At 54.6% G+C, this 18,834-nt stretch overlaps 1 protein-coding gene across 1 annotated transcript in view; it reads left to right on the forward strand.

Moving 5' to 3' along the window:
- EEPD1 (endonuclease/exonuclease/phosphatase family domain containing 1) overlaps positions 1-11,252 on the forward strand; it is a 109,690-nt gene extending 98,438 nt beyond the window's left edge. The window contains exons 5-8 of the mRNA XM_038557333.1: positions 1,477-1,611; positions 4,383-4,521; positions 8,786-8,980; positions 10,579-11,252. Of these exons, the coding sequence (XP_038413261.1) occupies positions 1,477-1,611; positions 4,383-4,521; positions 8,786-8,980; positions 10,579-10,778 (669 nt within the window). The 3' untranslated portion in view covers positions 10,779-11,252. The remainder of the gene's footprint in view (positions 1-1,476; positions 1,612-4,382; positions 4,522-8,785; positions 8,981-10,578) is intronic.
- The last annotated feature ends 7,582 nt before the right edge of the window (positions 11,253-18,834 follow it).

Here is an 18,834-nt window from a genome sequence, read left to right on the forward strand (position 1 = left end):
CTGGCTCCAACACTCCATCTCCTACTGCCCCTAGTGGAGGTGCGGCCGTTCTTCAAGAGACAGGGCCCCCGGGACCAGGGGTCGGGAGAGACCCCCAGAAACACCTGGTGCTGCTGGAAAGGCGGGTGAGCAGGTGTGAGGGGCGGCACCGAACAGGCAGGTGCTCCCCGGAGGGCTCCTGGGCAGTGGCCGGTGCGCCCTGGGGAGCCCCTGAAGCTTTTAAGCAGAGCTGAGCCTCGGAGAAACAGTAAGTGGGAGGATAACCCTCCAACGCTGAAAGGGCAAATCCCATTTCACTCACTTTACACCCAAGGAAATAGGTTTAGAGAAATGGAAGGCTCCGTGGTCTCACGGCTGAGTGACACGGGTGGCACGAGATCCAGGGCTTCCAGTTCTTAAACTGGCGTCCTCTCCGGCCACAGGCCTGTGGTCATAAATGTCAAAGTGCACAACGTGCAGAACATGGTTCCCCTCCCTCCTCCCCAACACGAGTTGGTCTGGTTAAGGTGCTGAGCCCAGCAAGGCCTGGGGCTGGGACCTGAGCGGACGCTGGGGACTCAGCACAGGCCACTCTGGTTGTGCAGAGTCATTTCCTCTCTTTTGGTAATAAGTGTCTCCGGCCCCTCCAGCGATGCCACAGATCCCGCTGCCAACCTCTGGCAGCAGAGCCTGCAGATGCTGGGATGGGCTGGGAGAGGAGGCTTTTCCTCTTTCCAGAAGGCCCCACGGACAGCAGCAAGAAACAGGCAGGTCATCTGAGGCCAGAGATAGTGGTGTTTAGTGTCAGGCCTCAGGACACCCCTGACGCCACCCGCTGGCCCTCACAGGGCCCTGTCCTGGGGCTGCAGGCCCCTGTGTGGGCCCTGTCCACCTGCAGAGGGCCCTTGACCGGGTCTAAACCCCTGGGACTCTTAGCACTGACCTCCATCCAGCCAGCAAATATTTATGGAGGATTTACTAGGTGCCGGGTACTTACTGGTCGTGAGCTGCAACTAATCAGTAAGCAAAGCCCACCCTTTGGAGTCCTCTATTTGATTCTCAGCATCGCTGTTTACCAGCAGTGGGGTGTTAGGGAAGTTACTTAACCTCTCTGGGCAGCTCAGTTCCTGCTTGGTGGACGCGGGTATGAGTATCTGACTCCTGGAATGTGATGATTAAAAAGACAACTCTGTGCTTAGTCAGGGCTCCCCTCACATCCCTCCCAAAATGATGAGAGCCCAGGCACCCTTGGCTGCGCATAAACCTCTGAAAGTGGCAGCGTGGGAAGTTTGGGGCAAGGGGACAAGGAGGAGCACGCTATAGCTTTGGGGTCTCCTTTTGTTTCAGAAACAATCCCCGTGCATGTGATCCCAGGACCCAGTGCAGAGACCCCCCCCCCCCATCTCCTGGTTTCTCCTGCCTCCTCCCCCAGGTAGGGGCTGAGCCCTGCCACAGAACCGACTGCTCTCCAAACTGACGCGCCCCCTTCTCCTGCAGGGCGCCGGGTTCTCAGGATTCCTGTGGGATGCTGCGGCCGGCGTGGAGCTGAGAGACGCCACCTCGCAGGAAAGTTCTCCTGGCAACGGGCACGGGAAGCCGTCGGGTCCCAGCCCGTACCTGGCGCGTTTCAAGGTACCGTTTGTGTCGCTGTGAAGGTCTACTTCTAAAAGGGGGGTGGGGGGATCCCTGGGTGGCGCAGCGGTTTGGCGCCTGCCTTTGGCCCAGGGCGCGATCCTGGAGACCCGGGATCGAGTCCCACGTCAGGCTCCCGGTGCATGGAGCCTGCTTCTCCCTCTGCCTGTGTCTCTGCCTCTCTCTCTCTCTCTCTCTGTGTGACTATCATACATAAATAAAAATAAAATAAAATAAAAAAATAAAAGGGGGTGGGGGGAGTCCCTTTGTAAACTGTGATCCAGAGCAACCTCATCTGCTCTGTCTCAGGGCCAGGTTGCCATGTCCTCTTGGGGCTCCCTTGGCTGATGAACTTGTCCAGGGCAGGAATGCGAGGGCCTGGGGGTGAGGGGACTCTAGCTCCAATAACACTGGCATTTGGGCAGGAAGGGGATCAAGTGGCTGGTTCCCAAACCTAATACAGGTCAGAATTACCTGGGGAGATTTTTTTTAAATCAGGTATTCCTGGACCCTCCCCCGAACACGCAGGATTTCTGGAATAGGGCCCAGGACTGCCTGTTTTTCCAAGGCACCTTTAGGGCTTCTTCATCCCTCTGATATTTGGAAACCACTGGATTTAGAGGACAGCAGAACCTGTATCGAGGACAAGGGGATGACCCTCAAGGGGTCATTTGGGTTCAGAGGGGATGCAGGAGGAGCCTCTGGGCTCTAGGGTCAGGGCAGCCCCACCACTGACCTCCTCCAGATGAGCCCCTCACATGGGAGCGTTGGCAGGCTGATGTGAGCTCTCCCTCTGATTCGCCTGCATGTCCCTGGGCAGTGCTCAGAACGGCCAACGGTCAGGAGCTCGGAACTAGGGGGAACAAGGAGCCAGCAGCCAGAACCCATCGCCCAGTGGGCACTCAATGGACCTTATCCCCACAGCACTTACCTGTGAAATCACAGGGTCGGGCAAGAGCGGGCCCTTGCTACCGAGCCTAGCAAGCCACCTGTGGGGGTCTGAGGAGCCTTCCCCCTTCTGTGTGCTCCAGACCAGTTCGGGAGCCTCAGAGTTGCTTCGAACCACAGCACAGTCTCTGGCAGCTCCCGGCTGGGGCAGCCCTCGGGGGCTGTGTTGGCTCGGGTTGGGGTCTAGTCCAAGATCCTGCCCCTCCCTAGCTGCAAGGTTGCTGGGGTTCCGTGTGCACACCCACCCCGGGGTGTCTTAGGTTGCGCTTAGGAGACAGACGTGTAAAATCAGCCAGTTATCATCTTTAAAACCTCCTAATGCCGCACTGGCATTAAAATTAAATTCATGAGTGACACACAGAGAGAGAGGCAGAGACACAGGCAGAGGGAGAAGCAGGCTCCCTGCAAGGACCCCGACCTGGACTCGATCCCGGGTCTCCAGTATCACGCCCTGGACTGCAGGCGATGCTAAACCGCTGAGCCACCAGGGCTGCCCTGGGCTGCTTTTCTTTTTATGTAAAGTGGTTATACGTGCTTTTACCTGGCAAGACAACCCCCAGACCAACCAATGTCTCTAAAAGTCTGGATGGTTTTTGTTTGTTTTGTTTTTTAAGATTTGAGAGAAAGAGAGAGCGAGCACACAGGCATGAGCGAGGGGTGGGTGGGGGCAGAGGGAGAAGCAGACGCCCTGCTAAGCAGGGAGCCCCATGTGCGGCTTGACACCAAAACCCCAGGATCATGACCTGAGCCGAAGGCAGATGCTTAACCAACTGAGCCACCCCGGCGCCCCATGGCTGGCTGCTTTTAATGGCCAATGAGAAAATGCTACCGTGTCCTGAATTATTGGTCCAAATCCTTTAACGTGCTTAGACGGGCGCTCGGCCTCCTATCCTTCACGCCCCAGTCTGGGCCGGACAAGTGGTATGGTGTGGAGATGTGCCTTGGCTCTAGCCCCCTCCCTTGGCGGGGTTTCCCTACCTGTGGCCTCATGGTTCCTCTGTGGTCACAGCTGCAGAGAGCTCTCCAGGCTGGGCGGTGGTGGGCAAACTGGGGTCAGCCTCCACTTCCTGGGGGCTCCCCCTGCACCCCCTTCCCTCCTGGCAGTGTTTAGTGTTTGTTGCCATGACAAGCGGAAGGGCAGGATTGCTAAACCCCGAGCCGCTGAGCGATGCTGTGGTGCTCAGGAGACGGGCTCTGCCTGCAGGCGCCTGGACCTGCCCACCAGGCCCTGCACCCTGGGGGTGCAGGATCAGGGCATAGCCCGTGCTGCCGACCTTCAGCCAGATTCCCCGCTTGATGCATTTGAAATCTGGAGAAAGGGAGCATCCGGGCATAGTGGTCTCCAGAGGGAAAAGCAGGCAAAGGGGGGCGGGGGTGGGGTGGGGAAGGAGACGGGCCCCAGCAGGGGGTCCTGGCAGAGGGCTCGCCAACTGGCCCTGGAAGGTGAGAGCCCCAGTCTTGGCTAACGACCGGCTGCCAGAGCCACCACCTCCTCCGCCTTTGGAGTTGCTTTGAAGGAAAAAACAAAAAACCCAAACCTGACATTTCCAGATGTGCCTGGTTTTTCCAGACCCTCGGTTGGAGGAGACGGTGTGATGTAGGGGAGTGGACTGATAGAACAAGGGAGATTTCGGTCCTACAGGTGCCTCAGAGAAAAATCTAACCTGGCACCACCTTGCATGAGCTCTCGGGGTGCAAGCTACTTGGTTTGTGTTTGCTGTTGTCAACACCGTGCAGGAAGCGATTCGTAACTGGGAAGTAACGAATCCAGGAAATAGGAACATCTAAGCCCGTCCCTGTTGCTTTGTTTCCTCTCGCCTCAGGTGGGAAGTAATGACTTGACCCTTGTGAACCTTCACCTGGCAACCTTGGTCCACCCAGGGGGCGAGAATCCAAGCAGGAATCACAGTGACAGCCACCGCTTGGCTAGCTTTGTACAGACCTTGCAGGAAACCCTAAAAGGTAGGAAATGGTCTCTCTGTCCGTGGCTAGGTCCACGGCTCCCACTTCTGGAGGGTGGGCATGGGGTTGCCTCTTCCGGGCATTGGTCCTTTCCCTTAGGCTGTCAGCGGTGGTGCATACTGAGGCACAGAAGACCACTATAGCCCCTGTGTTCAGGGAGCCCGGCCACCCCCGTGCATGGGGACCTCTTTGTCTCTTTGGGCCTACTGTGCACGTTCCGTGGTATCGGCTAATGAGCTCTTCTCTTGGATGGAAAGGATTAGGGGAAAAAAAGTGCTGACGCCTTCCCCCGTGACAGGTCCTCGTGGGTTCAGCTGCCCTGGTGGCAGTGCCACCTGCAGATTTGCACGTGCCTGCCTCTGAAAGAGAGGCTGTTGGTGACGCACCTGTGAAAGTCCCGATTAGCACAAGTAGGCTTTTTCTCCCCAGTGGGACGCAGGTCGCACCAAAGGGGTCCTGGAGCTCTCAGAAAATCTAGGTGTTAATCTTGGCTCCTTGGCAAGCCCATCTGGTGGGGGCCTGGCCAGTGCTCACCTCACAGGGGGGCCCGGCGGCCGTGGTGACCGTCTGTGGCCGCACCAGGCCCACAGCAGGGGCTCAGGGGCCAGGAGCGGACTCCCAGATAACCAGAGGAATTGAGAGCACACCGGGAAGAGCAGAGCTTCTGGAGGAGGTTGGCCCTCTGTTTCCAGGCTCTGGCCCAGCAATACAGAAAGTTTTCCTGGGTGAGGTTTCCTGGAAGGAAAGAAACGTTGAAAAAAAAAAAAAAAGAGGAAATGTTGACCCTGCTGTAAAGACGGGGATGTCGTCGGTTTGGCTCAGCTTTTCGGAGGCCGACCCCTCTCGAGGTGACGGTTGGCATCTGGAGGCTGGAATTCTCTTACACGCTCACCAGTATTCTCTCGTTTTCGAAGCCTTTCGCGTGTTAGGGTGCACCCCCCCCCCCACGTGGGCGACTCATGAGGATCCAGCTGTAGAAACAATCCAGTCACGTTCTAAATTCACATTTTAAAATGGTTTTATGGTTGTGGTCAAGTGTATGTGACCTGACGGTTACCATCATCCCCACTTTTAAGGGTGCAGGTGGGTGGCGTGAAGTGCGCTCAGTGGTTCTACAACCTTGACCCTCGTCCGTCTGCAGAACTTTTTCACTTTCCCGAGCTGGGAACTGTGCCCCAGCCCCGAGCAACCCCCTTCTCCTTTCTCTTTCCCTATGAACTCGGCCGCTCCCGGTACCTCCCCGAAAGTGGGACCGTGCAGTCAGTAGCTGTCCCTTTGTTGCTGGCCCACCTCGCTTACGTTAGGTCTTTATGGTTCATCCACCGTGTAGCATGGACCAGAGTTTCCTTCCTTTTTAAGGCCAAATACTGTTTATTGTACGTCTATATGGCATTTTGTTTACCCACTCGGTGGTTGATGGACACCTGGGCAGTTTCGGTCTTTGGCTCTTGTGAATACTGTGGCTGCGAACAATCGCTTAGGCACCTCCCATTTTGAACCAGGATGTGCTGGGACCAGCTTTCTACCTACTAGGAGTGTAAAAAAAAAAAAAGAAAGGTGTTTAAGCTGAGCCCCCCCATCCAAGAAGCATCTCTGTGGGAAATCGTTCGCCCACAGCTAGTTCCTAACCTAATTCAAAAGGATGGCCTGATAGCATTTGAAATCTGGGGACATTTCTGTTGTTCTCAACCTCAAGCGCTTCCTTATCTGTACACGGAAGCAGAAAGGGAAAATGCCAGTTCGTGACTTCTCTGATAGCTTCTCACTGTTTTCTCTGACATCCGGAGAGCGAGCAGGTTCTGGTACCAAGTTGCCCAGGGGACTGTTGACCCACCGCCGGACTGACCTTGACTTGTCCAGGTGTGGACGGTGACACATGTTCCCCGCGCCCTTGTGCTTATAACCAGGATCCAGTTGTTGCCCGGTGACCCCGCAGACGCAAGGATTCAGGAAGTGCTCCAGCCTGCCCAAGGTGCCAGGGCAAATTGATTATTAGCAGGCGAGGCTGAGCTAAAACAAAGGCTAAGCTTTTTATCCCACGGCCTTCTATCAGAGCAAACAGAACCGATTTGATTAGCAAACTCTGGGCCTTTCTGCCTTGGCCTGGAATGTGCATCAGGGTTGACATCCGTGTGTGGCGTGCCAGTCTTCTGATGGAATGCTCTTCTTTCAGACCCCACCGGGACTCGCTCCGTGAACTCAGCTAGCAGGGGACAGTGTGCACAGTAATGCCTGGCGTTGGGTTGAGCCACCCCTTGGGGGGGGGACCAGCTCCTGCTGTTGCCTGTGGCATTCCGCGGACGTGGGGACTGTCTGAGGACATCAGCCCCAGACATTCCCCACTCACGCCTGGGCACTAAGGAGCCCACCCCAGGCGGATGGCTTTCTAGAATTCAGGAGATTATGGGAGAACCTGCACACCTGTGGATTCTCAGAGGCAAGGACTGTATGACGTCCTCAGCAACGCCGATTTAACAGAAAGCAGATGAGTCCTAGGAGACCTGGAGGTGCCCGTTCAGAAAGGGAGCTGTTATTGTCATTCTTGAAGTGACGCAGAGCTGGGTGTGTTGACCTTGGACACCAGCATCTCTTCCTGATTTCAGAATTGGCTTTGTTGGCCCAGACGTTTTCAGGTCTGCGTCCCCGTGAAAACTTCTCTCATCGTGTGGGAACCTCCTGCCTTGTTTCTCACAACCTTCGGTGTTATTACTTAATTAAGATAAGCCTCTTTCTCTTCCTTCCTTTCAAAAATTGTGTCTTAATTCTGGGGTTTTCCTTGTGCCTCATTCATCCGTTCATCGCATACGTGTTTATGGAGTATCTGCCGTGGTGCAGGTGCTGTTCCAGGCACGTGGGGTTTTGTGCTGAACAGCCCCCACCCACGTCCCCGTGGCTCTTCCATTCTAGCTCTTTGTGTAGAGCCCTGGACTTGAGGGCTGGCCTGGTGACTCGAGGCAAGCCGTTGAGCCTCTAGAGACTTAGCTCCTCACCTGTGCAGAAGACCCAATACCAGGTGAGGGCTCATGGGTGGGCCCTGGTCAGGTTAGCAGTGGTCAGGTATGAACGGTTTTCGGGTCTCCTTTCCCATTGAGGTTGGCACTGATTTCTCAAGACCACGTGAGCTTGCCCTGCTTTGGGCACCAAGGTTGTTGAGATCTAGCGCAGAGGTACCATTACATCTCTTTCGGCCACGTGGTAGGGCCACAGGAGAGTGTCCCATCCCATCCCCTTCTGTCCTTCCTGGCCCCTGGCTATGGTGGTGGTGGTGGTGGGGGGTGTCGTCTGCAGTGCCCCAGTGCCCTCTGCTGGTGGCGTGTCCTTTCACTCTAGATTTCTTTGCCTCTGGCCATTATTGCTGAAACATATTCGTGTCCAGGAACGCAAAAGACTTTGCTGAGCGTCTCAGATACCTGCGGCTCTCGTGTATGAACTGCTCTCCTGAAAGCCTCCCTTTGCAAGTTAGGACAGGAGCACTGCTCCCCACGGCAATGCGGTTTCCCCCGGAGGGAACCTCGAGACAGGAAGTGATGGTCGGAGATGATGGGACTCCCAGAGCCTAGCTGGGGTCCCTGATGTCCTCTCAGAATGTCTGCTCCCTCTGGGGAATACTTCGTGATGACTCCACTTACTCTAGTGTGCATCAGACAACGGTAGGAATGTTGCAAATACTTCAAAGAGAAACCCTTTCTCCTCTAGGCCCTCTGTGTCCGTCGGTTTGGGCTTAGACCGACTGTGTTGGTCTGGGTGGGTTAGACCATAGACATTTATTTCTTCACCATCCTGGAGGCTGGAAGTCTGAGAACAAAGCGTGTGCAGGGCTGGTTTCTCCAGAGGCCTCTTTCCTTGACATGTCGGTGGCCACCATCTCGTATCTTTGCATATTTTTCTCCACCGTCTCCAATGAATGTTTGTCAAGCTCTTGTTAAATATCTGGCTGAGACCCTCAGGTTTTGTTTTGTTTGTTTGTTTTTTTCCAGCCACAGTTTTGCAACGCATGAGCTGGAACAGGGGTGATCTCTGCATCCCACAGCTCCTTTTCCTATTGTGTTACTGACCTACTTTTAAAGTTTTGTGGATATTTCGGCTTTTTGTTTGTTGCACAAGGCATTTAGAAAAATTGGTAGAATGAGAACCATAAGCCTTCCTGACCCTGGGGCGTCCAGTCAGAGAATCGAGATCCCTCCCGCTTAGCGTGCCGCGATCAGTAGTGGGTTTACCTCCCGCCATCTCCTAAGTGCCTGATTTTCTTTCTTCCCACCTCCAGGAGAAAAAGACATGATTGTTTTAGGGGACTTTGGCCAGGGTCCCGACAGCAGTGACTATGATATCTTGAGGAAAGAAAAATTTTACCACCTGGTCCCTGCGCACACCTTCACCAACATCAGCACCAAGAATCCCCAAGGCTCAAAGTCTCTGGATAACATCTGGATCAGTAAAAGCTTAAAGAAGGTTTTCACAGGTAAAGCGGACGTCGCTCATTCTTTCCCCTGTTCAGAAACGGGAGTTGAGAGAGACCTGTCTGGCCTGATGGTTCCAGATCCTTTGGTTTGATAACTCTGGTAAGGGGTTATCTTGCCTCCTCTGTAGGCATTTACAGGATCACATCGTTCAGGTGCTTATCTAGCTATCATTCAAGCAGAGCCGCTCTGAAGAGTCTGGTGGGGGCTGGGAAAATAGTTAGAAGGCGTTCACTGATCTTCAGCTACAAATTCAGCGTGTCCCGGGCAAAGCTGGTTACGGGCCAACAGATACTGGCCCTGCGATGAGCTGATAGCTTTCTCGAACCTTAAGGACACTTAGTCATTGAGCAAACCTTCCTCAAGCCTCCTCACATCCAGGCCCCGTGGTGTGGCCTGTGGTTTCCTGCCAGTGCCCCGAGGAGCAGCCACTGAGGCTGAGCAGACACGTGTCGGAGCCTCGGGGTGGGGTGCGGGACGTGCTCGACACGGGCCCCACGAGGACCCCACGAGGACCGGGCTGCGGTGGGTGGCTAACCTCCATGCGGCCCCGTGGCCCCCGCCACCCACAAACCAGTAACCTGCTGAGCGGACTTTGGGGCAGGAAACAGGCAGAAATATGACCGTGACCGTAATGTCTTTTGATGAATGGCAGGGACCGTGGTTCTCAGTCCTGCCTGGTGCTTTGCCAAGTGCCAACGTGTCCTACATATTATACCTCAGTGAGATGTTTACAATTTGTGCAAGTCCCAGTTCTGGGGTTCCCCTGTGGAAGCCTCACGGGCAGCCAGGGCTGAGGTCCTCAGGAGTAGAATTTCCAGTCCAGACTGTGTCACCAGCTGCTTACACCTCTCTGGGTGCTGGTTGCCCGTTGCCCTGTGTGAGGGAAGAGCTGAAGGATGATGGAAGTGGGTCTCCGGGGGAGTGACAGTCACCAAACTAGGGGAGACATGGTTTGCAGAAAAACACTGCTGGTCAGAGGCTGGGGCGGCCTGTCCAGGCGGCCAGGAGGGTCCCTGAAGACGACGGGGTTCTCATCACAAGAGAACACGGAGCCAGGGGGAGGTTAGAAATCGTTTCCTCTGTCCCCTTGCTGCTAAGTTATGGAGGGTGATGTGCAGGGAGGAGCAAAAGAACCGAACAGACAGGCTTTTTCCAAAGAGGACGTGCAAGTTGCCGACACGTACGTGAAAAGACCCCAATGTCGCTGATCATCAGAGTGGGGGGGATGCAAATCAAAGCCACAATGAGCTGTCCCACCTTTGAGAGCTATTTGACGCTGCCTCAGGTTCATTCTTGCGGCTCAGGTTAGAAGAAGTATATGGTGAGGAGGAGGCCAGCCGTAGGCCGGCGGGTGGGTAAATGAGCGGGAAGCGTAGATGCAGGGGGATTTCGGTGCCTCCAAGGTAGGCTAAGCCCTCGCTTGTCCGCCAAATCGAATTGGCCGAAACCTTTAGCTTGCCCGGCAAGCTGGGTCTCTGAGGGGTGTTGTCAGGGGGCGCTGGCTTGCCGACCTGCCGCAGAAGCTTCCAGCCGCCAGCCTGTGCCCCCTCCCAGCCCCGGGCCTGATATCTGGCCCTCTCTTTCCCTGTCACTCCAGGTCACTGGGCTGTCGTGAGAGAAGGCCTCACGAACCCCTGGATTCCAGATAACTGGTCCTGGGGCGGAGTGGCCTCTGAGCACTGCCCTGTGCTAGCTGAGTTTTACACTGAAAAGGATTGGAGCAAGAAGGAAGGCCCTCGAAACGGCAACGGGGTCACCTTGGAGCGAAGCGAAGCCAACATTAAGCACGAGCGATGATGGCACCAGATCTCTTCTCCGCCTCTGAGCCCGGAGCCGGGAGCTCCCCCTTCTAGAACATGCAGGCAGCCCAGCTGTGGTTTGGCCTTCAGCCTGACAGCACTAGCACCTGGGCTTCCACCTGCCTCCCGCCTTTGTTTGTGGACGTTTTGGGACCTCTGGTGGGGGAGGGAGGTGCCGGATGGGCAACTGGCAAGCCCGGTGGGGGCTGAGCTGTCCTTGTCCTCTGTGGGTGCCCCTGGATGGCACGTGCAGAGGACCGAGCTGGGGCTCCCGGGGCGGGAGCGGCCGTCCCAGGCCCCAGACCCTGTCCGGGCCACGCCAGAAGCTCCCGTTGGTGACCACCAGTCCTCGATGCTCTGGCTGCAAATTACATAAAGCTTTTAACTGTGACGGAGCTGAGCACTCTTCTCAAACATTTTGAGTGGTGATTTTTAGTTTTGTTTTGAAAACAATAAACAGAGATGAACCTGACTGGTTGCGGTGAGAGTCCCGGGGGTGGGTTCCTGGCGGTGGGGCCGTGTTTTGTGCCCATGAGGCTGTGGGCCAGCGAGCCTGCCCCTCTACAGTCTCCCCCCACTTTGCAGAGGTGCCTTGCACACCCCCGTCCGACCCCCTGCGATCACTATAAAATCTAGGGCTTTCTCTCTCCCCACCTGTTCTTCGTCTTCTGAGCCCCTTACTACACTCTCGTGCATCGAGCACCTAGTCTGTGCCTGGGACAGTCTGTGCCTGGACATTCGGCACAGGCCCCCTTGGGCTGGACGAGAATTCCAACAGAATGATAGTGTTTCCTCCCTCCCTCCCCACCTACTTCAGTTTTCAATCTGATCCCTGGCCCAGAGCTGCCCTGTGGGGATTCTGAGGAATGTCTGTTAATTGTGGATCCACAAGAAGCAAAGCCTGGGAGTAGTGAGGGAGGAGGGTGTTTTGGGGGGTGGGTGGGTGGGGATAAGCACATGTAAACGGCCCCTAGGCACCCTTCCCTTAGCTGGCATGGTTCTCCCTTAGATCTCCTGTGAGACCAGGATTATAACAGCCATTTTACAGCCACAGAAACCGAGGCTTTAGACAGCTTAACCTCCTACCGGTCACATATGCGGTGAGTAAACAGGTGGGATCCAGGCCCAGCCCGAAGCCCGCGCCTACACGTCCATTCTGTGCTTGCTGGCGCCAGGGCTGAGAAAGTAGCCTCACTGGTGGTGAGAGCCCTGAGCCTAGATGATGGGCTACCCAGGCCACCATGGGGCCGAGGGTTTATTCCTCCCCCCACGCTGAGAACCTGCTGTGGGCCGGTACCCAGAAACCGTCGTCACCACGCACTGTGGACCCCACGGCTCGGGGCCAGGGCCAGATGCGGTGGAAGCGGCCTGTTTTCCATGAGACCATCTTTTGGATCCCCCCAGCTCCAAGAAGCGTCACCGATGATCATGGCCCTGGGAAGGAAGTCTTTGCTGGGCGTTCTGGGGCTGCCTGGGCATCCGCCAGCCGCTCCGAGGGACCCTCTCCAGCGGGAAGGTGAGTAGTGCCTCTCCCTGGGGCTCGGACTGTGCAGTGGAGCACGGAGCCTGTGATCGCTGAGCTTTCACCAAAAGCACTGGAGTTAGAAGGAAGGGGGGAGAAGGGGGGAAGGAGGAGAAGGGGGGGACCTCCCAACCCAACTGAGCAGACCTCCTCTGGTGCCTCACCTCCACCAGCGCTCACCAGCCAGCTGCCCCAAATCCTTTTAGCCGGATTGCCTTTTGCACCAAAACGATGGAAAGAAAAGGCCTCTTAAGTGAGAGGAGAGGGGAAGAGAAATCCAATTGCATGACCTTGACGAAGGTCATTCGGTTTGGGCTGGAGGCTGGGGGAGCTGAAAGCAGCAGCCACGCCTCACACGCCGAGTGGCCCGGCCTCGTGGGCTCCTGACATTCAAGCCTTGCTCAGGAAGCCTGGCTGGGGCGGCGGGGGGGTCCGCAGAGGGAGGGAGATGTTCTAGCCTCTGCCTTCTTGGTTTTTGCTTTTGGGGCATGGATTTGGCTTGTTTTCTGCTCGGTTTTGCCATCTTTAACTGATTTTATTTTATTTTTTTATTATTATTTTTTTTTTATTGGTGTTCAATTTACTAACATACAGAATAACACCCAGTGCCCGTCACCCATGATTTTATTTTAAAGGGTGGTTTTAGGTTTATAGGAGACGAGGGCAGAAAGCACAGAGTTCCCATACCCGTCCTAGAGTTCCCCTGTTGACGTTAGCGAGGTGTCGTTGCTCCCACCGGCGAGCTAGCCTGGGCACGTTATCATCCACCGAAGTCCATAGTTCACAGTTCACTCTCTGTACACTCCGTGGGTTTCAACGAACGTGTGAAGACCGATACCCGCTTTGCTCGGCTCTAAAAACCCTCTGTGCTCGCCTGCTCATCCCCTCCCAGAGGCTCGCCCGGCAACCACTGGTCTTTCTACCGTCTCTGTAGTTTTGCCTCTTCTAGAAGGCCGTAGAGTTGGTCAGTCTGTAGCCTTTCCAGGTTGACTTCTCTGAGCAACCTGCATTTAAAGTTTCTCTTTTCACGGCCTGACAGCTCATTTCTTGTTATTGCTGAATCACAGTCCACTGGATAGAATTTGTCTGCACCCCCACCCCGCCTTCGAGTCATTTCTAAACCCTATGCTTCTCCAGACTTTCCTCCCACCCCATCCCCAGCTCTGTCCACAGATGTGACATTTCCATCCCTTCTTTCCTCCCCATTCTTTTCTTCCTTCTCCTACAGTCCTCCAGGATTGTTCGAGAAGGGGCCCAACCGCGGAGCCACTTTGTCGTAAAAGCCAAGAGGAGCCCCCTGATGCGGAGCTGGGTGTCCAGAGGGTGGGTTCGGGCAGGAGAAGTGAAGGATTAAGTGCTAGGGGACCCGAAAGCCCCAGGCACCAAGTGGAAGCCCTGGTGTCCTCCCTGGGTCACTCTATCACAGGGGCACCACGGGCGAGCAGAGCCCCTCCCCTCCTACCTCGATGGAACCTTCCTCTCCTGACCATCGTCCCATGAGAGGTCCTGTGATCGGAGAGCTCCCCTCCTCTGTGCAGAAGCCGGCCAGCGGGGCCCAGGGCCATCTCTCTGAGCTCTGCTGCACCAGCCCTGCCCTTTTGCTGTCACCAGACTTAGCAGGGGTGACTCAGAGGGCAGCCGGAAGCCCTCCTGTGCCACAAATAATTAGGCCCCAGCTAGGACCCCCTCACTACCATTCGGGAAGATGTCAAGGGAAGCAAAAACAGGAGTGGCCCTCAAGAGAGGGCTGCATTCTTCCAAAGCCAGAGAGATGTCATTTTCTTATTTTCTTCTTTGCCTTTCTTTGGATCTAGTGGTTTGGAGCCCACCCCCCATCCCCCCGCCTGCTCCCCTGCAGATCCCATCCCACTCGGGTGAGTGAGAACCTGCCAGGCCGATGTCTCCGCCATCTGTGGAATGGGAGGTAAGTGCACGTCACATGCCGCAGGGTTTGCTCTCCACGGAGAGGAATTAGTGGCCTCGGCACCACTCAGTTACCTTAGGCTGGCTCTTGTTTTTAAATAGTCCTTGGCCACGCGCACTGGCTCCTTAACCTTCCTGAGCGCTTGACACTTCCAACTGCTCTCTTCCTCAGAAGGGCCCAGAGAGGTCGGTGCTCTTGTCTGCGTTCCTCTTACAGATGAAGGAACCGAGGCACAGAGAAGGTAAGTGATGGGGGCTCCGGTCTCACCGTGGTGAGGAGTGCACTTGGTCTGGGACACGTCAAGCCGACCCGGAGGCCTGTGGAAAATCAGTGGCCCTGACAAAGGCAGGTGGGACTAATGCCAAAGGGATAGGCCAGGGAGCTTTTGCTGTGGCTTCCTGCTTTCTGGAAACTGCTCGGGAGGCTGAGGAGCCGAGGGTGACCTAGGCCTTGGCCTTTCCTCGGCAGCACACAGACCGAGGGAAGCAGGTGGGAGAGAGGCAGGGTGCCCGGGTCCCCTCGCCGCTGCAGGCCAGTGGGCCAGGTGCAGCCCGAGACAGCAGGACGAGCTCTGACGGCAGCGGGAGCTGTGGTCTGGCGCATCTTGGCTCCTCTGGCTCTTGCCTCCTGGGGTGGCTCCAGCTCCTCCCTTTTTCTCCCATGGGTGCCTGGGTGGCCTGCTTGGGCTTGGTAACCTGGGCAGCTCAGATCCATAAGAGCAGTGAAGGTCAAGGGCCTGTGAAAGAGCATCAGGAAGGAGGGTGCTGCTTTGTGTCTGGAGAGCCCTGTCCTCGTGGGGCAGTGGTTCCTGGGGGCCGGGGGAGAGGGCGAAAGCCTCAGAAGCCCTTCCGCATCTGCTTGTGTCTTCCTGAGTTTGGGCTCAGGCCCCGTGAGGCAGGTTTCACGTGGTGCCTGTGGTCGTGGGGATGCTCCATAGTGTCTGCTGAGCAGGCTGGGCTCCAAGCAGTAGTCAGGGTTGGAGGATGGACTTGCCCCAGCGCCCTGCTGACTTCCGTTATGATCAATTATTTATTTGTTTATTTACTTTAAAGATTTTATTTACACATGAGAGAGAGAGAGAGAGAGAGAGAGAGGCAGAGACACAGGCAGAGGGAGGAGCAGGCTCCATGCAGGGAGCCCGACATGGGACTCGATCCCAGGTCTCCAGGATCATGCCCTGGGCTGAAGGCAGGTGCTAAACCACTGAGCACCTGGGCTGCCCGATAAATTATTTAATTAAATGTTTGGGGGGGGCTGCGGGGAGCATCAAGGACTTTGGTTTTGCCGTGGGGAGTGCGATTGACCTCCCTCATCGTGTGATCCGGGCAGAGCCCGCTTGGCCGCGGAGGAAGGTGTCCGACCAGTGGGCCCAGGCCCGCTGGCTTCCCGGGGTGGATTCTTCCTTCGGGTTCTGAGATGTGCCGAGGTGGCGTTCTTAGAGATTCCAGAGACGGCTTTCTCCGGAAAGAAGGACCAGCAGGACGCCGTCCCCGTTCTGTAAGGAATCCTATGCATTTTCCTGGCTATACAAATCTCCACTCCCCTTCACCGACTCCAAGCTCGAGGCCAGGGAGGAGGCGGTGCCAGGATGAGGTCCGCTATGCCACAGACTCGCTGGGCACACTGACAACTGCATTTCCCTGGCCTGCGCTTCGCCTTTTGCTCTAAAGGGTTACGTCTGCCCCAGCTACCCAACAAAGGGATTTTCTCTCTGGGGTCGTGGGCCTCCCACTTCAGTGCATGGAGAGTCTCCCAGGAGCTTTCTGGCCAGCAGGTTCCTTAGCCCTAACCCAGGGAGCCCGACGATGGGACTGCTGATTAGGTCTGGCCTGTGGCCCAGCCGGATTGGTGAAGGTGCCCTGAGGTTCACACTTTGAGAAACACCCGTGTGTGTGGGGAGGGGATGTTTAGGTGCCTAGAAATGTGGCTGAGCCTACTGTACATAATCTAAAGATGGAGCATCAAGAAGAAATATGGTAGTTTACCAGAATCTTCGTGTGGCTTTTCAGGACTCGGTGAGAGATTCCATCAGTGGGGGCAGTACCTGGAAGAGTCCATGGTGGAGGCCAGCAGGAGCTGAACGAGCGGACAGGCTACTGTGACCGTGTGACAAAGGGTCTGAGCCCTCGGCTGGCGGAGGCTGACGGGCTTTTCATCACTTCAGGTACCAAAACACAAGGCCAGGTCTCAAAAAGTAAATCCTCACTATTTGTAAAACTGGTAAACAGCTGGAGCTCTAGGAATTTGTCTAACTTTCCTTCTGAATTTTTCTGAACATCGTTCTTCATCACTCGCTTATTCATATTTAAATTACCAAAGGATCGGGACACCTGGGTGGCTCAGAGGTTGAGCGTCTGTCTTGGGCTCAGGGCATGATCCTGGGGTCCTGGGATCGAGTCCCGCATTGGGCTCCCTGCATGGAGCCTGCTTCTCGCTCTGTCTGTGTCTCTGCCTCTCTCTCTCTCTCTGTCTCTCATGAATGAATTTAAAAAAATAGATTACCAGAGAATTTTTCACAGGACCGACCTGAGCCCGCATGCGAGCAGCAGTCAGACCGAGTGGTTTGGGTGCTGGGGGCAGCTAGGCTCAGTGAACGTGCAGGAGGATCAGACCCGAGAGCCTTCGCAGGCAGCTTCCCGACGGACCCTGCAGGCAAGGGCACCAGTTCCCATCCTCAACATCCAGTGTGTTCACATTCTCAAAGCCTTGGCTTGTCCCTGACAAATCTAGTCACTTATCTAACCCCTAAACACCTCAGAAGCTTGTCCACCAGCCCTTGGGGATCCCAGTTTATAGGTGTATTTACCTGGGGCATGGGGTCAAGAAGGAGAAGGCCTCTGTGTGTTTTCCAGTGTTTCACTGAAGACGGTCCAGAAGCTTAAAGGGCTTGAGGGGTACCTTGTTACCAGGTGTCTGGAGCATGGGGAAGCCCTGAAGACGCCACAGAGGTGTGGTACATCAAAGCACAGGGGGGCTGAGGTCAGAAATTGTGAATTCCCTAGCCTGGCCTGTGATCCAGAAACAATGGGGACCTCGGTCTGTGAGCCACTGTTAGCTGATGAGCCGAGAAGTCTCTTTGGTGAGAGGATCTGGTATCTTTCCCCAGTATCTCCTCCCTTATTCCTCTAAAAGGAAAAAGCTCATTTTACCTAGAAGTGTCTGGGTATTTGTGTTAGGAAGCTGTGGTGAGATTAAAAAAGCAGCTGAATTTCCCATTGCTCTCCCCTTCGATAGAGGTTGTTTCAGACGCGTTAAATGTTATCGAAGCTACCTCTGAAGACTGTAAATTGTATTTAACATACTTCAGCATGTGACACACTTCGTGTATTTGTATAGACAGAGTCTGTATATTGGTTTTTAGCCCAACTCAAGGGATTTTTAAGGCAAACTGGTTAGCGAGAGATTTGGACACCAGAGGATGCACCTGACTTTGGAATAGGACTGCAAGAGTCTTCAGGAACTCCTTCTCTTGAGCTCTTGGAAGGGATCTACAAATCTTTCCTAGAAGAATTGCGCTGGCTTAAAGTCGGAGTGTAGGTCTGGGTTTAGCTGTGAGCGTTAACTGGCAAGATGGATCATCTAGAGGGCCTGCAGCCTGAAATAAAATAGGGCCCGAAGGAGCCAGAACAGGAGGGAAAAAGAGCTCGTGGCCCCTCTAGTGGGCAGCGGTGGCGTGGCATCAAATTCACTCCAGCGCTCAAATAACACTGTAAAGAAAGTTAGGTCTTCCTAGATCCGGGAAGGCCCATTTACCTGTCAGATCCAAGATACTTAATTCCCTGGGAGAAACACGGTGATTAATCAGGGAAGCACCGTAACTATGATAGAGGTTATTTTTAAAGGGCAAAAGAAACAAATGTGGCTTATCTAAATTTCAGATATTTAATCCTGTGATAATCATGTATTTGCTGCTCTTAAGACCTCTGATACAAATGGTGTTTGGGATTTTTTTCAGGTTTGGCTAATCCCCATAAGGGAAAAAATAATCTCCAGCGTTCTACAATGTCATGAAATTATCACTCACTGAGATTTCACCTATTTTTTTTTTAAGATTTTATTTATTTATTCATGAGAGACTCAGAGAGAGAGAAAGAGAGAGAGAGAGAGAGGCAGAGACACAGGCAGAGGGAGAAGCAGGATCCATGCAGGGAGCCCAATGTGGGACTTGATTCCAGGACCCTGAGATCATGACCTGGGCCAAAGGCAGGCACCCAACTGCTGAGCCATCCAGGCGTCCCTCACCTATTTTTTTTTTTAAAGAATAAACCCTCATAACTTTAAAGAGTTCATACCTTAGAATAATCTGATATCTATTAAACAGAAAAATCAAAATACAAAAAAAAAATACGTATGGTGATCTATTGGTGCTAAAAATAAAGCAGAGTGTTTTTTTTGCATATTTGATTATATATATGCATAAAATATCTCTGGGTCACAGCACACATACAAATAGTGAAGTTGGTTTTCTTGTTTTACCAAGTTTTATTTGAGATGTGAATTTTTTTAAAAGATTTTATTTATTCATGAGAGACACAGAGAAAGAGGCAGAGACACAGGCAGAGGGAGAAGCAGGCTCCATGCAGGGAGCCCGATGCGGGACTCGATCCC

The sequence above is a fragment of the Canis lupus genome, chromosome 14, assembly GCF_011100685.1.
Source record: "Canis lupus familiaris isolate Mischka breed German Shepherd chromosome 14, alternate assembly UU_Cfam_GSD_1.0, whole genome shotgun sequence".
In the NCBI taxonomy this organism is placed as follows: domain Eukaryota; kingdom Metazoa; phylum Chordata; class Mammalia; order Carnivora; family Canidae; genus Canis; species Canis lupus.